Below are 18,067 nucleotides of genomic sequence, written 5' to 3'. Positions count from 1 at the left end.
CTCCTGCTTGTACTGCATGCTTAACATCTGGTTTGAATCAAAGAAATGTAGAATTGAAAGTGACCACGAGGGTCATCTAGTCCAACCCCCTGCAAAGCAGGAATCTTTTACCCAACATGGGGCTCGAACTCACAACCCTGAGACCTCAGCACTTCAGAAACTCCTCCTTTGCCCTCTCCTGCTGGGATCCTGTGCCTGCTTCTTGACCACTTAGAATCAGGCTACTCAGCTTGCCTTTGGGCCCTTCGAGATGTTTGTTTGTCATGACAGGGAAATGCAGAGGAAAGGTTGGGAACAGCAGTTGCTTGAAGCAACATGATCTAACCTCCTTGCAAACCGATCAGGATGAATGCTCCCAAGGCGCTCCTTGTCTCAGTAGGCCACACCTGTCCTCGCTTAACACCCTCTTTGTGATTTCACCTGGCAGGTATGTGTCCTTGAACTCTGACGATACCTGGAGGGAGGATAGATCAGGGTACAAAAATAATTCTACTTTAAATATGCAAGCCTTACATTTATTATTCTGCACACTTTTGACTCGTGCCCTGACCACTGATGGCATATGGCCCCTGGAAGGCTGCTCACAAGGTAATGTGGCCCTGAGCCTGAAGAAGTCCATGCAGAGCTTGTCTGAGGCCCTGGGCAGGAGTCCCCAGTCAGCTGGGAGGCACAGAGCTTTTTCGGCATGACAGTGTTAAGTCCGGCAGGCCTCTGGCAGGGCCCTCTGGGTACCTGCCCCACCCCTAACCCCCAAGCATGTTTACCCACCTGCCCACCCCCTTCTGCAGAGGTACAGGTCAACACATTATTTGTAGAGGTGCTTTTAGTATAGTAGAGAAAGATGCAGACTTTCAACAGGGAACTCTGGGTATGTTTAGCTTGGAAAAGAGGAGACTGAGAGGAGAAAGGATAGCTATCTTCAAATATCTAAAGGGAAGATGGAGCAAGCTTGTTTTCTCCTGCTCTGGAGGACTGGAACCAATGGATTCAAATGGCAAGGAAGGAACCCCAAACTCAACCTTAGGAGAAAACTTTATGACAGTATGAGCTGTTTCACAGTGCAGAGGTCTCCCTTGGGAGGATGTGGGCTCTCCTTCCTTGGAGGTTTTTAAACAGAGGTTAGATGGCCATCTGCCATGGATGCTTTAGCTGAGAGAACTGCATTGCAGGGGGTTGGACTAGATGACACCGGGAGTCTCTTCCAACTGTACAATATAATTCTAGATTTGACTCTAGTGTGTGTGGCTAGAGCAGATAGACTACAATTCCCACAATGCATTGAACCAACAATGACTCCTGGAGCGGAGTACTGTACAGTATGAGACTCCGGAATTCTGAAGCCGAAAGACTACAACTCCCAGAATGCCCGGTTTCTTTACGAGCTCCTTCATTGGCAGATTAAGGCATCCTGCTGGAGAGGAAGCGGGTGGGGCTAATGCGCACGTGGGTTGTATGGACGCGCGTGTATATCGGGAGGAGGAAGCTCTTTTCATCCGTCTGCAGGTATAGTGCTAACGCTTTCATAACCCGCAGCAATGTTTCTGCAGTACTACCTCGATGAGCAAGGAAATAGGGTCTACACTCTCAAGGTAAGGATTTCACTTTAATGGCGTTTGTCTCTCCGCCCCCCCCCCAAATTCTTAGTCCCTTTCTTCTTCCGGATGCCCCCCAAATCCAGATGCTATGCATATCAATTCTTGTTATGCTCCATCTAATACTAATACACTAATAATTTGATTATTTATACCCCACCTATATGGCTGGGTTGCCCTAGCCACCCATATCTGGCTGCAATTAATCTTCTTTCCCCATTGTTTCTTTTAAAGATCGTCACTGGTTTAAATGTGGAATTATCTGTGCAAAATCTGCATGCTACTTTGATACCCTGGTCATAATTTAACATTGTGGTAATTGCATGGCTTTCGTTTGTGTATCCCCCCCCCTTAAGTTAATTAAATACTTGGTTTTGGTCCTCGTGAATGGATTGGGGAGAGGTGTAGGAGGAAAAAGATTGTACGGGTCTAAGTGGTCTGTTGAAATCTTAAGAAAAGAGACATGTGTGAGTTCTCGCGATCATGAAAAATTGTATTTTTATTAACTTGTTTGTTTCTTAGAATATAAGCACGTGGGTAGGCAATGCCTTGTTTTGATTTCATGAAAGGACATGAAGAAAATAAAAGTGATTTTAAGATGGAATGTGTAGCTTTTAGGGCTGGTTTGGTTTTTCTAGGATTGCAGTTGCTCACATATAGACTGCCAATATTAACATACACATTTAAGCCAAGATTGGTGGGATATTGTTGTTGTTGTTCTTAATGTCAGCTGACAATGTTTACACACATACATATACAGTGGTACCTCAAGTTAAGTACTTAATTCGTTCCAGAGGTCTATACTTAAACTGAAACTGTTCTTAACCTGAAGCACCACTTTAGCTAATGGGGCCTCCTGCTGCTGCCGTGCCGCTGGAGCCTGATTTCTGTTCTTATCCTGAAGCAAAGTTCTTAACCTGAAGCATTATTTCTGGGTTAGCAGAGTGTGTAACCTGAAGCGTATGTAACCCGAGGTACCACTGTGTACACACACACACACACACACACACAAATACACACACATACATATTTAAAACCAAGACTTGTATGCTCACAAATTGCTGTGCCTTCTCCTCCCTGCTTTGCAGAAGGCGGATCCCACTGGCCAGCCAACGTGTTCAGCTCATCCTGCCCGCTTTTCTCCAGATGACAAATATTCCCGACACAGGATCACCATCAAGAAACGCTTTGGAGTCTTGATGACCCAGCAGCCTCGGCTCGTTGTGTAAACTGCTTGCCATCCGTTCTGGTAGGGACCTCTGCAGCCCATGGAGACGAGACAAGCTTCCAGCTCCAAAGCAGCCTCGAAGACGTTGACACAGAAAACAAAAGCACCAGATCTGCATTTCTTCATTCCACTTTATCACTCGGACTTCTAGAGAGCCACTAATGATGTGCGAGGAAACTCCTGCAATCTTCAAATGAGCTTGAATTCCTTCAGTTGCACCTGCTTGCCCCCTTGATTCTGGAAATAAAACAAATGAAATATTTCATTTCATTCCTTTAACATAAGAATGCTGGTGGTGTTGTCTGAGTAGGAAACCTGGAATCTAGCAAAGCATCTGATATTGGGGGGGGGGGGTCATGTTGTGTAGTGAATCACAAAGCAGAGGGGGCTTCTCATCTGAAAAGGGAAGAAGCACTTGTATATCTCAGAAGTGGGGAAACTAGTGCTCCAAGTGTCCCAAGCAGTGGTGTAGCGTGGGGGTGCAGGGGGGAGCGGCTGCACCGGGCGCAACATCTGGGGGGGGGCATGCTCGCTCTCTGCCCCTACTAAAATCCATGGGTTGGGGGCGCAAATTACTTGCCTTGCCCCGGGTGCTGACAACCCACACTACGCCACTGGTCCCAAGAGGAGTGCTCATGTTCAGGGTCTCTCCTAGGAAGGCATTCCACTCCTCTTTCTGTTCCCTCTTCCACTTTTCCAATCTCCTTTCTATAGCCACTGTTCCTCATTGGGCTCTTTTGGAGAAGATTCCCCACCCCCTTAGTTTGTTTAAAACAAAATGTGCTTCTGCAAACATCTGGGTTCTCTGAACCATGCCAATAGCTCTGTCTTGTTTCTCATTAAGATTGCTTTGATTACAGTCCTGGCAGCACTCACTAGCTGAGTTTGCTTGGAGAAGGAGCAAACTGATACTGCCTCACAAGCAATTCAAATCCATCACAGATGTTCAGTGTAGGATATTAGAGCAGGGGTGCCCAAACCTTTTTCAAAGAGGGCCAGATTTGATGAAGTGAACATGTGTGGGCCGACCAAAGTTGTTGAGCTCTTTTTTTTAGGATTGAAGTTGGTTTTTTTACAATTTTACTACCCCACAGTTTTCGAGCTTTCTAGGATTGGAGTTGCTGGGCTTTTTAAAGGGATTTCCCCCCAGGACATATACTGCCTCAGGGGCTGGATTAAATCAGATTAGGCCCCCAAAACAAACTTTAGACATGCCTGTATTAGGGTAATATTTGCCAACCTAGCACCATCCAGATGTTTTTGGCCTACAGCTCCAATGTGCTACCTGAGGCTGATGGGAGTTGCAGTCCAAAATACCCTCAGGGTGTTAGGTTGGTGATGGATGTACTAGATGATAATAATAATAATAATAATTTATTTGTACCCCGCCCATCTGGCTGGGTTTCCCCAGCCACTCTGGGCGGCTTCCATAGAAACCAGAAAACACTAAAATATCATACATTAAAAACTTCCCTGAACAGGGCTGCCTTAAGATGTCTTCTGAATGTCAAGTAGTTGTTTATCGTTTTGACATCTGATGGGAGGGCATTCCACAGGGCGGGCGCCACTACCGAAAAGGCCCTTTGCCTGGTTCCCTGTAGCTTTGCTTCTCGCAATGAGGGAACCGCCAGAAGGCCCTTGGCACTGGACCTCAGCGTCGGGGCAGAACGATGGGGGTGGAGACACTCCTTCAGGTATACTGGGCCGAGGCCGTTTAGGGCTTTAAAGGTCAACACCAACACTTTGAATTGTGCTCGGAAACGTACTGGGAGCCAATGTAGGTCTTTCAAGACCGGTGTTATGTGGTCTCGGCGGCCGCCCCCAGTCACCAGTCTAGCTGCCGCATTCTGGATTAGCTGTAGTTTCCGTGTGCATGACAGACTTTTTTGCCCCAACAGATGAAGACAGAAGAAATGAAGCACGCAACCCCAGAACAAGATGGCTGGGTTTTTGTGTGTGTGTTCTCTCACGCCTTCTGTTCCTTAGTCTCATTTTCTTTTGGTAGTGCTTTTAAGCAAGTTGTTGCTCTCCACTTCCCTCTGGGAGGCAGTATGTAACCAATACTAATTAGCATTGGTGTTCTGTGGAGGAGAGTGATGGCTCAAATTTGAAAGATCAAATACAAGCTTATTTGCCTGACAGAGAAGAATAACGACACCAATTCCTACAGATAGACAATACCAGCCTCTTTAATGAGTGGTTTACATGGCTGGCAACATAACTGGGCCTAATAGCGCACCACAACCTATGTCTGTCAAGGGACTAAGCCCAGTTTGCTGTCTGCCTGGGATTGCAGATAGGTTATGAATCACCTGGCAGGTCACTTACATAGCTGCTAGGCAACCTTGGGTTACAGGCTGGCTGTAAGCTATTGTGTTTCATTTATCAGTCACAGTGGGGAATCCAGCAAGGAGATCCAGTCTCCTAGCTCCCTGTGTACTATTGGACACCGCTTTCTAATCGGAGGATAGGAATTCTTGCTGAACAGAAAAGTCTTCGGAAAGGAACATGTGCAGAAAGGGAATTATTAGGGTCAGAGCATCTGGTCAAGGATCTCTCGGATGGCATTTTAATCAAGAGGTCTTAGAACCGCTTGCCTATAGTGATTGTGATGACTGGGTTAATTCCTAAGATAGCAGGCTTCAACTTTTCCAGACCCAAGATCACCTTTAATCCAAACATGCATTTTGGGACCCATTTCTTATTTTTTTACCACCTATTTCTATGGCTGCTGCTGTAATCAACCTTCAGTTTGGCAACGATACAGTAGTGGGTGTTTATTCACCAGTTGAAGTCTAATGATGTAAATTAAGCAAGAATTGGATGCTTATTAGCAACCAGACTAAATTCATGGTGCTGGTATCCAAAGCCCAAACAACTTCAGACCAGGGTGTCTAAAATAATATTCTTAATCATTTTTCCCTTTTTTGCATTTACTCTCATTGATTGCTTGGGGGAAAAACCCTATTTTATTTTTGATTTTACAGCACTCAACAATGAATATAAATCTACACAAATAAAATTTTCTGCAACTTCCCTTCCTCCCCTTATGCGGATTTTTATTTTTTTGTCATTTTCTTACTGCATATCTAAATAACCTTTTTACAAATTTATCCTTTATAATTCCTTTAAATTTCTTACTGCTCATGTTTATATTAATCCTGCTAATGTTTTTCTTTGTTTACAATTTGTTTTCATATATTCAATAAATCCCCCCCCCCATTCTGTTACAAAAAGTATCACTAGATCTCTTAATCTTCCAGCAAGTTTCGCCATCTTTGCGTATTCCATCCATTTTAATTGCCAATCATCTCTTTTGGGGGTCAGTTCCTCTTTCCAATTTTGGGCATATATCATTGGGCAACCATGTCTGCATACAGAAATAGATTTTTTCTGTATACTAAGAAGAAAAGCTACTGTTTTTTAACAGATTATTTTCAACATTACCCCCATTCATTATGGATCGTTTCCCATAAGGCTTTTGCAATCTTACAGGACCACCACATATGAAAAAGGTCTCCTATTTCTCTTTACAATATTCTTATACCTTATATACCCAGCTGATCGCTGCACTCTGCAGGAGACAGCTTTTTTCAGATAGCATCCAGGGGTTCATTCAATATGATATAGGAATAGGGCCTTTAGTGGAGGAACCTACTCCTTGGAATTACCTCCTGTTAAATATTAAACTGGCACCATCTTATTGTCGATTTGGCATTACTGAAGACTACCTGAGGAATAGCTCAATTGGTAGCTCATGAGACTTCTTCATCTCAGGATTGTAGCTTCGAGACCCGTGTTGTGTGAAAGATTCCTGCATTGTAGGGAGTAGGACTAGATGATCCTTGTGATCCCCTCCAACTCTCTGATTCTAAGGTTCCTCTTTGAAGAAGCCTTTTAAGTAGATTGATTTATAAAAATATTTACATATACTGTTCATTTAAAAGATCAGGCTAGTTTACAACAATCATTTTCATAAAACCATGCAATTAAAAAAAATATCAACTAACACTTGCAGAATGATATTTTATTAATTGTCAGCATAAGCTTGGTGGCAGTCTGTAGACTACATGGGTTGGTGGCTCAACCCATATAGCCTGGGTCAGGTTTCCTGCATTGCATCCCTTGGCATCCCTTCCAACTCTATGATTTTTAGATGTTTTCATTGCACTGATATGTTTGCTGCCCTGGACTCCTTTTGGAAGGAAGGGTGGGATGTAAATTTAATAATAAGTAAATTTGCCTGAGAGTGGGATGCTGGAAAAAATATTCTATGAGTAATTTTGATGAGCTCCTCTCCCTTGTTGCTTGTGATGTGTCTTGGACGTAGCTTGGGGGAATCTGTGGTCCTCCAGATGTTGTTAGGCTCATTTTCCTTCAGCTCCAGCCAGCATAGCCAATAGTCAGGAATGACTGGAGTTGCAGTCTACCATCCTCTATATGGGCACAGATTAGCCACTCTTGGTTTACCTACAAATACACAGTGTCCCTTTCTCATCACCATCCTTAAAGCCATGCTAGCCCTTATGGTCAGGGTTTTGTCCTAAGAAAACGGAGTAGCGCCTTTTTCTTAATCCCAATGTACCTTAATTTGTTATGTGACATCATTCAGTGACCTATAGAAGCTGCAAAATAGTTGAACATCAAAGGTGCTTTGGTAGGGCAAGCCCTGGCAGCTGCCAATTCGGGGTATAATGAAAGGGCAGAAAATTGTTTATTAATACTGCATTTTTTGCGGCAAGGGAAGGGGTACTTATGGGCTTTTCTGTGTCAGGTGCCAAAATAACTTGTCTTACTGTGCATTTTAACCTTGGGAAGACCATTTGCTGTGAAGCCTCAGGTAGAAAACCACCTAGGCTTAGGCCCTGTGCTTTGGGGAGGCAGTTAGCCACATGTTCCTGCTGAGACGCATTTTCTGCTCCTGGTTAGCAAACATATAAGCAGGAATTCAGAGGGGGAATATTAAGATTTCTCCCTCATTATAAATTTTATGCTCTGCCATTGTGTTACCTCACTCTATTTCCCGTCTCAAAGCCGAGATGTTTACAGCTGGTCAGAGCCCAAGGGCAGCTCTTTTAAATGCCTCTTGCTCGCTCACATCCTGCCACTGAAACCACAGCAGAAGTAGGGGAAACCAATCAAAAAGCTGTAAATGGAAAGGCTTCTGTTGTTTGTTCTCAAAAAGCAGAAGGGCTGAATGGAGGCTGTGCATAACGAGTTAACAATTTCCAGATCAGCCCCCAGCCTTGCAGTTTTCTTGTGCTGTTCAGGCTGATTCAGCCATTTTGCTGGCAAGGGTGTGTAAATGGAAATAATTTTGTGACCTCAAGCATGCATAGCGTGAGCTTGGGATGTGCAAGAAGCAGAATGCACATGACTGACTTTGCTGGAGGGTGGGAACCACCATAGTCAGGAATATTCCTTAGGCTCATGTAACCATGTCCAAAACACAGAATCCCTCTCCATGTTTCCCCTAACACCCAGTTAGGGTTATACTCCAAGGCAATGTGGTGCAGTGGTTCGGGGAGCATAGGACTCCATTGGGCAGGACCCAGGCTCAAATCCCCAGCCAGTCTTAATGCCCACAAAGTAAGTTTGGACCACTCTCAGCTTAACCCAGCTCACAGAGTAGTTGTGAGGATAAAATGGAGGGGAGAACTGTGCTGCTTTGTGCTCCTTGGAGAAAAGGTAGTATAAATAAGCATGATAAATAACTCAAAAAGTCAGTTTGTTATTTAAGATGTTTTAGGGCTTAAAAGCCCTGCTCTGTGTCTCTTCTAGATATATTTTTTATACAAGTTGTGGTCATTCTGTGTTCAGAAGAACTTTTTACTTTTTACTCTGGCAATGAAAGCAGAACATATCCCTAATTGCTAGCTAACCTTGATGGCTAAACCACTTTTAAAGCCATCCAGGTTGGTGGCCATGCTTAATTTTCTCCCCTGCCAGCTTCTCATATCCCTCCTATGAAATACTGCCCTCCCTCTCCCCACTTATACTTTCAATATAGCAAGGAAATCCTATACAGGTCAACAACTGGATATGGTTGAACTTCTGACAAGGCGATATGACAATGCAGATTATCAGTTTTATGGGTACTGGCGCTCATATTTTACATTTTCCAGCGTGGGTAGCTGTACTAAGCAAATAACAAGCCAACCATCAACTGTATTTGCAGTAGCAATCTATCCTCACAGGGTTGTTTGGGATTACATGAGGTGGGAGGGAAAAACCAGGTACACTGCCTGGAGATCCTTGGGAGAGGAAAAAGGTGCAATAAATATTAATTAAATGAAAACTGGAAAGTGCCTTGTGGCATCTCAACGACAGACAGCAAAAAAGAATATTTTACAGCATAAAGCTTTTGTGGTGTGCAGCCCACTTCCTCAAATTCACACAACTGCAGCAGTCCATGAAAGCTTATGGCACAAATAAAATACGCCACTTGCCTCTAAAGGTGCCAAAAGCCTTATATTTCACATGTGGAGATACAGTGGTACCTCAGGTTAAGAACTTAATTCGTTCTGGAGGCCCATTCTTAACCTGAAACTGTTCTTAACCTCAAACACCACTTTAGCTAATGGGGCCTCCCGCTGCCGCTGCACAATGTCTGTTCTCATCCTGAAGCAAAGTTCTTAACCCGAGGTACTATTTCTGGGTTAGTGGAGTCTGTAACCTGAAGCGTCTGTTACCCTAGGTACCACTGTATGTATGTATGTATATATATAATAAACTATATATATATAGCGTTGGGGTGCTTTTTGTGTGTGTGTGTGTGTGTGTGTGTGTGTGTGTGTATAAAGGCGCAGTCTTGCCCTGAAGCCACACTGCACGGGGCCAGCCATACAAAAAAATTATTTATTTATTTTATCATAATTTTTATTATTTCTCTCCCCGCCTCTCTCCCGCCCCCGGTTCTTCTGAGGAGAAGATGAAAGCCCAGCAACAGCAGCCGCTGCTCGCTCCTGCGCACGCGCGGGGAATCAACTGCACGGACGAGGAGGAGGGGCACGGGGGAGGATGAGGACAAGCGAGGAGAGTTACACGCTTCGCCAACCCCACCTCCCCGCCCCCGCCCGCCCGCCCGCTGCCCGCCTCCTCCTCCTCCGAGCCGGCATCTGAGATAGCGGCAGTGGAGCTGCGCGCGCGGGCAGGAGCTAGAGCTGCCTGCAAGCTGCCGCCGGCGTCACCGCAGCGGCGATCGTAACAGCGGCGGCCGAGGTGGCAGCGCGCGCACGCACGCGCGCGAGGGACCCTTCGGAACGTTCCGAGAGCAGCAGCGGAGCGCGCGCCTGAGGTAAACAATTAACGGTCACTTAACTGCCGCTTCTTACTTTCTCGGGGGGCTCCCATCGACCCAGGGGCTAGTGGTGGCGGTGGCGAAAGAGACAGGGCTGCGCACGCGCAGTTTAAACATCACCCCCTCCCCAATTTCTGCACAGTGACCGGGGCAGGTGTGGAGCGCACACCTCTTCTGCACCTCCTTTCCCTCCCCATCTTTTCCAAGAGTTATTGTACCTTCTCACAGTGGCTCACACTTCAGCTTTTTGGGGGGTGGGGGGCTAATAATTTATGTGGGGCAGGCTTGCTTGCTAGGGTGAGGGAGAGCTTCCTCGCCCCGCCTACCCTCGCCCTGCACACCTGGCGCAAGCTGGAGAGGTCTTTGCATGCTGCCACTCGCACCGTTTGCCTCTCTGCCCTTGGCATTGCTCAGCCTCGCACCACCCTCTCGCTTGCAGTCCTTGGGTGCCTTCTCTGATGCGCTTGCCTCTTCGGTTGATTCGCAGAGCACCCCCCCCTTTGCCACCTCAGAAGACGTGCACCCCTTTGCGCTCTTGAGGGCCGTGCCAAATTGACACTTCCTCTTGCCTCTGGAGTTGCAATGGGTGGCGCATGCATGCTTCCAAACTTGGCTCTCCGGGAACAGTCTTGCCAACGCTGTCTTGAACCTGCCTCCGATCCCTTATGGCATAGCATGTGTGTGCCCAAGTGTGGGAACTTTGGGGGATTGGCGCAATACACACCACGGGGTCCCTGTGTGGAAATGACTCATCCCTGCAGTTTCAATTTTGTGTAAGACACTAGACTTACATCTATATCCACTCTTGTTTCTCCAGGACCTAAGAAACGTAACGTTCTTTTTCATGCTGTTGGGGAGCTGCAAACCCTTGTATAGGCCCCATCCAGGGGTTATCTTCTCATACCAGGACCTTTGAAAAGCCACCAGAAGCCTGTCAAGTAATTGTGCATTACTTTTACAAGGGACAACATCATAACAGCTCTTTGTGTTTGTTTTTGTTTTCAAAGTTCTTGCACTGGGACATTTCTTCTCCTTGGACTGAGATATGAAGGTTCTTTAATAATTGTTTCCAAGCCGGAATTCTAAGGGATATTAGCAATGAAGAAAACCCTCTTTCCTTGCATGTCACACTGGAAAACAAGTGGATTATTATTGAACTTTCACAAGGAACCCTCTAGCCTTTTTGTGTGCTTTGCAGATCTTTGCACTGAGATTTTCCCAGGCGGGAAGAAATTACCTCTATGCATTTTGCTGTGCCAAAAGATATTTGCCTCATAAACAAAACTTAACCGGGATCTGTGCGACAGTCTGTTACAACTCACGTTAATTCCAGGAGTTTGGCAGTGCGACCCTTTGGTAGACAAAGATTACAGTCACCGTTCCTTTAGATCCATAGGCTCCCTCTGAACAGGAAACTGCCTTACTTGCCTGATAAATGGGAATCTTCAGACTAATCACTCATGAAAATTGTTTTCTTGACAAAATCTTAGGTAGCATCTTCACTAAGTCTTCAGCTCTGCTTGTGGAAAATACATCTGATAATCATTGATATCTAGATACAAAGTTGTGTCTGACCATTTGTGAATAAATGCGAGACATGAATCTTTCTCTTGAGAGAGCACTTAGTAACCCTGTTGGTGTCTGCTCTTTTGGGTGGTCTTCTTCCTCTTCCTGCTTAGCACTCCGGGCAACTCTTGATTAAATTCACCAAGGAAGTAATTATTTCCCCCCTTCCATTCCTGCTGTCAAGATGGCTTCTGTCCGGTTCATGGTCACTCCCACTAAAATAGATGATATCCCAGGCCTGTCAGATACCAGCCCAGACCTCAGCTCCCGCTCCAGCTCCCGCGTCCGCTTCAGCTCCAGAGAAAGTGTCCCTGAAACAACTCGGAGCGAGGGTGCCAGTGACTTCTCTAGAGCAACCAGTTCACTGGCCACTGAAGCAGCTGAGCCGGCCACTGACAAGACTACCAATCCCCGCACAGATGCGGCTGAAGGTAGGTTGTCTTTGGCATATTGGGTGGGAGAGGGGACATCTGAATGGTAGAGGCAACCTTGTTAATGGAGAATTCTACCTATTACCACCTTGGGGACTTGATGGAGGTGCACAAAGCTTAAATAAGTTTTTACAGCTTAGAAGTTCCAGAAGGGACTGCTCAGATCTTGGCTGTGCTGCAGATACAAAAGGCTATCTTCTGTGATTTGGGTTATGCAAGGTGGGAGTGAAGGTAGAGGGGGATCTCCTGTGGGTCTGACAATTCATGCATGCGTTTTGAATCAACTGTTTTCTAGCAGATGGTGTTTTCAGACACGAGTGGATTTTTTTGATTCACCTCTCCAAAATACATAACCTTGATGTGGCCCCTTCTTTTATGTCAAGGGCTTGGCTGTATTGCAGACACTACCAAAATTTCCTCATCCCTCTTGCTGGGAACAGCTCTTGGCTTCCTATTTTCTAAAATGGGGAACATGCAAAGTAATTCCCTCCCCCCAGGCCATAGTTTCTTTCTGAGGGTATCTGTGCTTCTGCTTTGTCCAGCTTTTCAGATTATCTGTTCTTCAGTTTTGTTGTTGTTTTTTTGTGCCAGGAATTGCTGATCAAGACTCATGGGAAATGACTCTGGAGAATTTCAGTTCCCCTAATCTTGTTGATTTCCTTGTCTCATGCATTTTAAAACGACAGAATATGTCTGAGGTCAGACTGGTCTTTGCTCTGTCACCACTGACTTAGTCACATCTTCTACTGTGGAGTTTATGAATAGCAACATTAAACTATCAACAGTCTTTGTAGATTCAGCCAGATTCTGATCTGTAAGATTTACTAATCTTGTGATAGATACTTCAGAGACACTTTTTTTTTTTTTTGGTTTTTGAGATACGTGCACATAAAAGGGCATTGATAGGACACTCTATTCATTTACACACACCACACACACACACACACACACACACACACACACACCAACCTTATTCTGGATTGTGTTGGTTGTGAGACAGTAGCATGATCCTGGCCCCACCCCCAAAAAAACCGAAGATGAGAATGAAGAAATGCTTCACTAGATTGTGAAATAATAAAGTTGTTTGCAGTTGATATAAATTGGGATGGGAAAGTTTTTGAAAATGATATACACCCAGTAAAATGTACCATAGGTGGAGGGAGACCTGTAAATATCAATTTGCTTGCTCAGCTGTGATTAGCAAGAATGACCTCAGGGCAGTTTGGTAGGAAAGCTTCTGTAAATTTGATTCCTCTCTATTTATCCATATTTAGCTACCCAGCTAAATGTCCTAGTTTATTGCACCTATTTTCTTGATTAAGGCAGCAATCATATCAAGATCTACTGGAATGAGCAGATTTAGGATCCAGGGGATCTGTAGTTGAGTCAGGAGGTTCCCAGGACAGCTGGGCTATGCTGACATTGCTCCCCATCCTTGGCTCAGCCAAAGGTATATCTCCCATCCCAGCTCAGCCAGGGCCCAGCTCAGCTGAGCCAGGCCCAGTGGATCTTAAGCCAGCATAAGCCTTTAAAAAAACGAGGCATTCTGGGGTAGGACTAGGGGGTAAGGGGGCACTTAGACTGGAACATAAACCTGTTCAGCTCAGTTACATGACCTGGCTACCCAGCATAAATTAAGCTGACACAAGGGTGATGTAATCAAACACTAAACACATAATTTATCCTGCCTTAACTTTACACCAGTTTATTGTGTGTAGGATTACTTTCTTAGGGAGAACTATTTCCCATAGCTATCCTTCCACACCATAGTCACACTTCTTCCATAGACGTACTTGTTATTCAAAGAACAAAAACAAATTCCCATTCAAATACCCTCTGTGCTGTTTCCTTCTTTTCTACAGAAATGAATGCAGTACATGTCTTATATGCAAAAAGCCTGCACTCTACCTTGCATCTGGCTTCTGTAGGCAAAAACCAAGGGAATCTGTGACTCTGCTGACGCATGGTAATAAGATCAATGGTTATAAAATTAACTCACAGGAGTCAATACTAAAGAATATTTAATATCTGGTGGCGTCCTTGGTGCTATTGCCTTGCCAGTGGCCACCTTTTTTGTTTTACTGATTGTGCTCTTGTGCCTTTTAAACAAAGTGGACAGACAGAGATATAAAACAATGAAGGGTGTTATTATGGCCCCTTAAAGACAACAGATTTACTGTTACAGGACTAGATGGTTGGACAGTGTTCTCGAAGCTACCAACATGAGTTTGACCAAACTTCAGGAGGCAGTGGAAGACAGGAGTGCCTGCCGTGCTCTGGTCCATGGGGTTACGAAGAGTCGGACATGACTAAAAAACAACAAAAGATTTCATGAACTACAGTATATTTTACCAGAATAATTGTAGATAGGTGTGAGATTGGCTCTTCTTGAGCTGATGACTTCTAGGCTCAGGAGGATTCTAGTCTGTCATGTGGCTTGGAATCCCTTCAGTTCCTAATCTTATCATGTGTCTCTGAGGGGAAGGGAAATATGGGAATTAGTGTCTCAACCATGGGACTTTTACTTTGGGCTCTACAGTAGCATCCTGACTTGGTTAGTCACACCCTTGCCTATTATTAGAACTGATATTCCCCCAAGGGGAGCATCACTACTTTCAGGTTTTAGTTTCTGTTTCTTAGCAGTTAGGGCTAAATTATACATTGCTTTAGTCATGTAGTTTGGCTTAAATGCAGGATTTTTCTTTCACAAATAGCCACTGGAGATGCAAGCAGATTGGGGCCTTGATGTGGGAAGATAAATTACCCTTTGCCCACCGCTGTGGGTTAAGGCCTCTCCAGATGGTCCTAGGCCAATGCTCCACATAACCCAACCAGGGGTCCATTGCTACCATAGAGATAACAACATGGTCAAAAGTAGGGTGCCCATGGCTTGAGTTTTGAAAAACAGGGTCTTCAGGTAATTAGGAACCATTATCCTAGGCTGATTGATGGCTCCACCATGCTTGTGAAAGAAAAAACTTGCACTTCAGGGCAACCCTTGTAATTAATGCAACCTGTAATTTGTCCTTTGTATATGCCTGCCAATTTTGCTCCTTTTCTGCCACTATACGCTACCTCATCTCTACGCATCAGTCTTTGTTTTCTAGTTTGCTTTTTTACATCTTACCTGCAAAAAAGCAATTGATCTAAAATAACCTCAGGAAACAATTGGACTCATTCCCATCAAATCTAAGAGTTGGCTTACATCATAATATCAAAATAGTATGTGGGCTTTCGCTTCACCTCTCCTTTGGTTTTAGGGCATTACTGTAAGTCTGGAAGCTTAGTTTGTAGACCTACGTGCATGTATGCAGGTTCATGTGCATGCTTTAGTAGGTCTTCCATAGCTGATGGTGTTTTAGGCTGTGACTCTAAGCTCAGCCTGCACAGCTTGTGACCCAACAAGCTGGATGCAGCTCACTAGGCGTGTATTGTGGCCTGCCATATGCTCAGTATCTTCTTCCCCACTTTTTGAAATCCTAGCAGTAGAAACAGGAGATTAATGACCCCCCTCAATGCATAACTGGTGGGCTGTGTTCAGCTTGGTGGCTCACAGCTTCTGCATGTGTGTTTTAAGGACAATTAAATGAATTTAAATCCCATTACTTGCTCATTTCAGTTGCCTGATGCTCTTATACTCTTTTGCTCGTTCTTCTTCTTTCTTTATTGGGTTAAAACATTGTGTCATAGGTTGCAGGGGCATTGACATGACCTGTAAATGGTCCTGACTTATATTTGAAGCATTGGACAAGGTAGCATTTAAGGTTTTGTTTATTTATTAGAAAACGTGTACCTCACCTTCTATTGCAGTCAGAACGCTGAGGGCACCTTTTCCAGTTTATTGCAGCCCTGCAATAATTGCAATATCTTTGGGATTTCCCCCCACAGGTAAATGCATTTAGGTTAGGGCTGTAAACAGTTTTGAGGCATGTTAACAAGTGAAAGTTGGTGGACCAGCTTTTGCTTCTATCTTAGCTGAACATTAATGTGCATATTTTCTCCCCTGCATATTGTCAATGTCTCAGAAAGTCTAACCCTTCAGGTTTAAGGAATCATTTGCTGGTACTACATCAGCCAATCACTATTTCCTCCCCCACTCAAACACTTGATTTTCTAGGCATCAGTTTACAGCAGTCATTTATACTCCTACCCCCTCTTCCTTTCAGATCATGTTGACATTATATGCAGACCCACGCTGTAAATGTAGGTCATCCTGCAAAAAACATGTTTTGCTCTTTGGATTTCCCCCCAATGGACAGAGTGCCTGCTGTTTTGTCATTTTTCTCTTCTGGTTAAATGCCCTATCATTGGAGACCCAACCCTTCTGAAGTTGTAAATGAAGCCAGAAAGCCTTCTCTCCCCCAAACTCCAAATGCACATGTATCAGACTAGATACGTTGTATAGCCAGCCAGCCAGTGCTTCAGGGACTCCATGTCCCTGCCGCCTAGGCTGGTTTATCTCCTCAGAGATACCGGCTGTCGTTTTCAAATGGGAAACTGCTCTCTGCTGCTGTGTCCTTGTTGTGAAAATATTTGTGATTTGTAGAGGTTGGCAATGATGGTGATGGCTCCTCAAGTCAAGGATGTGTGTAAAAGAAAGCCATATTCTATGTAGGTGGGAAAACAAATTCTTTAGTCTTGGTTGAGTATTGCTCTCTCCCCCCCCCCCACACCCCTGCCCCAGTACATCTTAATTTACATTTGTCAGCTCCACCCCCCATATACTCTTGGGACTTATTTACATATGCAGAATTTGGTTAACATATAATAACTTATATAAGCATATGTACTCAATTAGGGAAGGTGTGCACATGTACACACAGACGTTGCAAAGCTTGGTTTTCAGGACACAAAGACCCCCAGGTTTCCAGACGCAGGTTTGTAAATTTGTATGTAAAGGTTGCTTTGTTTACTTTTGTTCTTAATTTGCACTTAGGTATGGCCCTGGATATTTCTATGGGCATTTTTCTGTCATGAGCAAACACCTTAGCCTACCATTGCTCACTATTTTTTGTATTCCGGTCCATAATACTCCCCATTTTCTCTGCACAAGATGGCTTGTGTTCAGGGTTAGTCATATTGGAATACTCTGAGGACCCTGTTGTGCTTCTAAGAGAGGCAGTACTAATTTTATCCTGGTGGACACCTTGGGAAAGAATGGAGAGTGCCATTTCCAGTAATATGTCTCTTTGGCAGATAGGTGCAAACAGATAAGTGCTAAGTTTCTTTATTAAATCTGAAAGCTGGAATTCTGCTTTTTTGGCTAGCTCACATGTTAAATGCCATTTTGTCTATGACCTAATCATGTCCACACAGATTTCCCAGACAATAACATCTGGTGTCCGTACTTCTTCTGTTCTTTGTTTCTACCAGATAACAATCTGCTTTCCTCCCCCATTTTTGTTTTCTCCCCCACTTTGATCCTGTAACAAGAAGCTCTTTGGCTGCTGCTGCCTACGCCTGTTTCATTTCATATGCTCAGCAGAACCCCAGAGTGGAGAAAGCTGTTGTTTCTTAGATGTGCACTTTAGCCCCCAATCCCTACCATTAGATCAGAGAGTTCACATGCCCCTTTGGTGCTGCCTCTTGTGAGGGGAATGCCACATCCCTGTGAGCTGTGGATAAAGAAGTATTCAAAGCACATGAAAGGTTAGCCCATCAGCCTGTAGTAACTTGGAGAATATGTCCTTAGAGTTTTATGTTTGTTTTATTCTCTCTCTTACCTATCTTACACTTCTTAGATGAATGGATGCCTTTTGTGAAATATGAATATGGTGCTGTTGAGTAAATGTATGCAAGTTGCAGCATAATTTCACTTTCCCATACATTGTCTATCATTGGATATCATCTAGATTTTCACAAAATAACTAGTTGCAAAATTATGGAATTGAAACAAGTCCAATAGACTGTATGTGGATGTCCTATATACCTAAGGAAGAAGGACCTACAA

General features: G+C 44.4%; 2 protein-coding genes across 5 annotated transcripts in view; both read left to right on the top strand.

Moving 5' to 3' along the window:
• The first annotated feature begins 1,426 nt into the window (after window positions 1-1,426).
• NOP10 (NOP10 ribonucleoprotein) lies at window positions 1,427-3,080 on the top strand. Its single transcript, XM_081885409.1, has 2 exons — window positions 1,427-1,589; window positions 2,681-3,080. Exons 1-2 carry the CDS (start codon window positions 1,536-1,538, stop codon window positions 2,819-2,821), a joined length of 195 nt encoding a protein of 64 aa, XP_081741535.1. The 5' UTR covers window positions 1,427-1,535; the 3' UTR covers window positions 2,822-3,080.
• Window positions 3,081-10,165: 7,085 nt separating this feature from the next.
• The window catches only part of SLC12A6 (solute carrier family 12 member 6), a 44,637-nt gene continuing 36,735 nt past the window's right edge, over window positions 10,166-18,067 (top strand). For 2 of the 4 annotated variants that reach the window (XM_081885385.1, XM_081885383.1), the window contains exon 1: window positions 10,166-12,117. In XM_081885385.1, coding sequence (XP_081741511.1) covers window positions 11,871-12,117 — 247 coding nt within the window. In that variant the 5' untranslated portion in view covers window positions 10,166-11,870. The remainder of the gene's footprint in view (window positions 12,118-18,067) is intronic. The other 2 variants (XM_081885386.1, XM_081885384.1) reach the window with 1 other exon arrangement.

Source organism: Podarcis melisellensis (assembly GCF_964234715.1).
Source record: "Podarcis melisellensis genome assembly, chromosome: 13".
Taxonomy (NCBI): domain Eukaryota; kingdom Metazoa; phylum Chordata; class Lepidosauria; order Squamata; family Lacertidae; genus Podarcis; species Podarcis melisellensis.
Note: the sequence above shows the minus strand (reverse complement) of the source record. Positions and strands in the feature narration are given on the sequence as shown.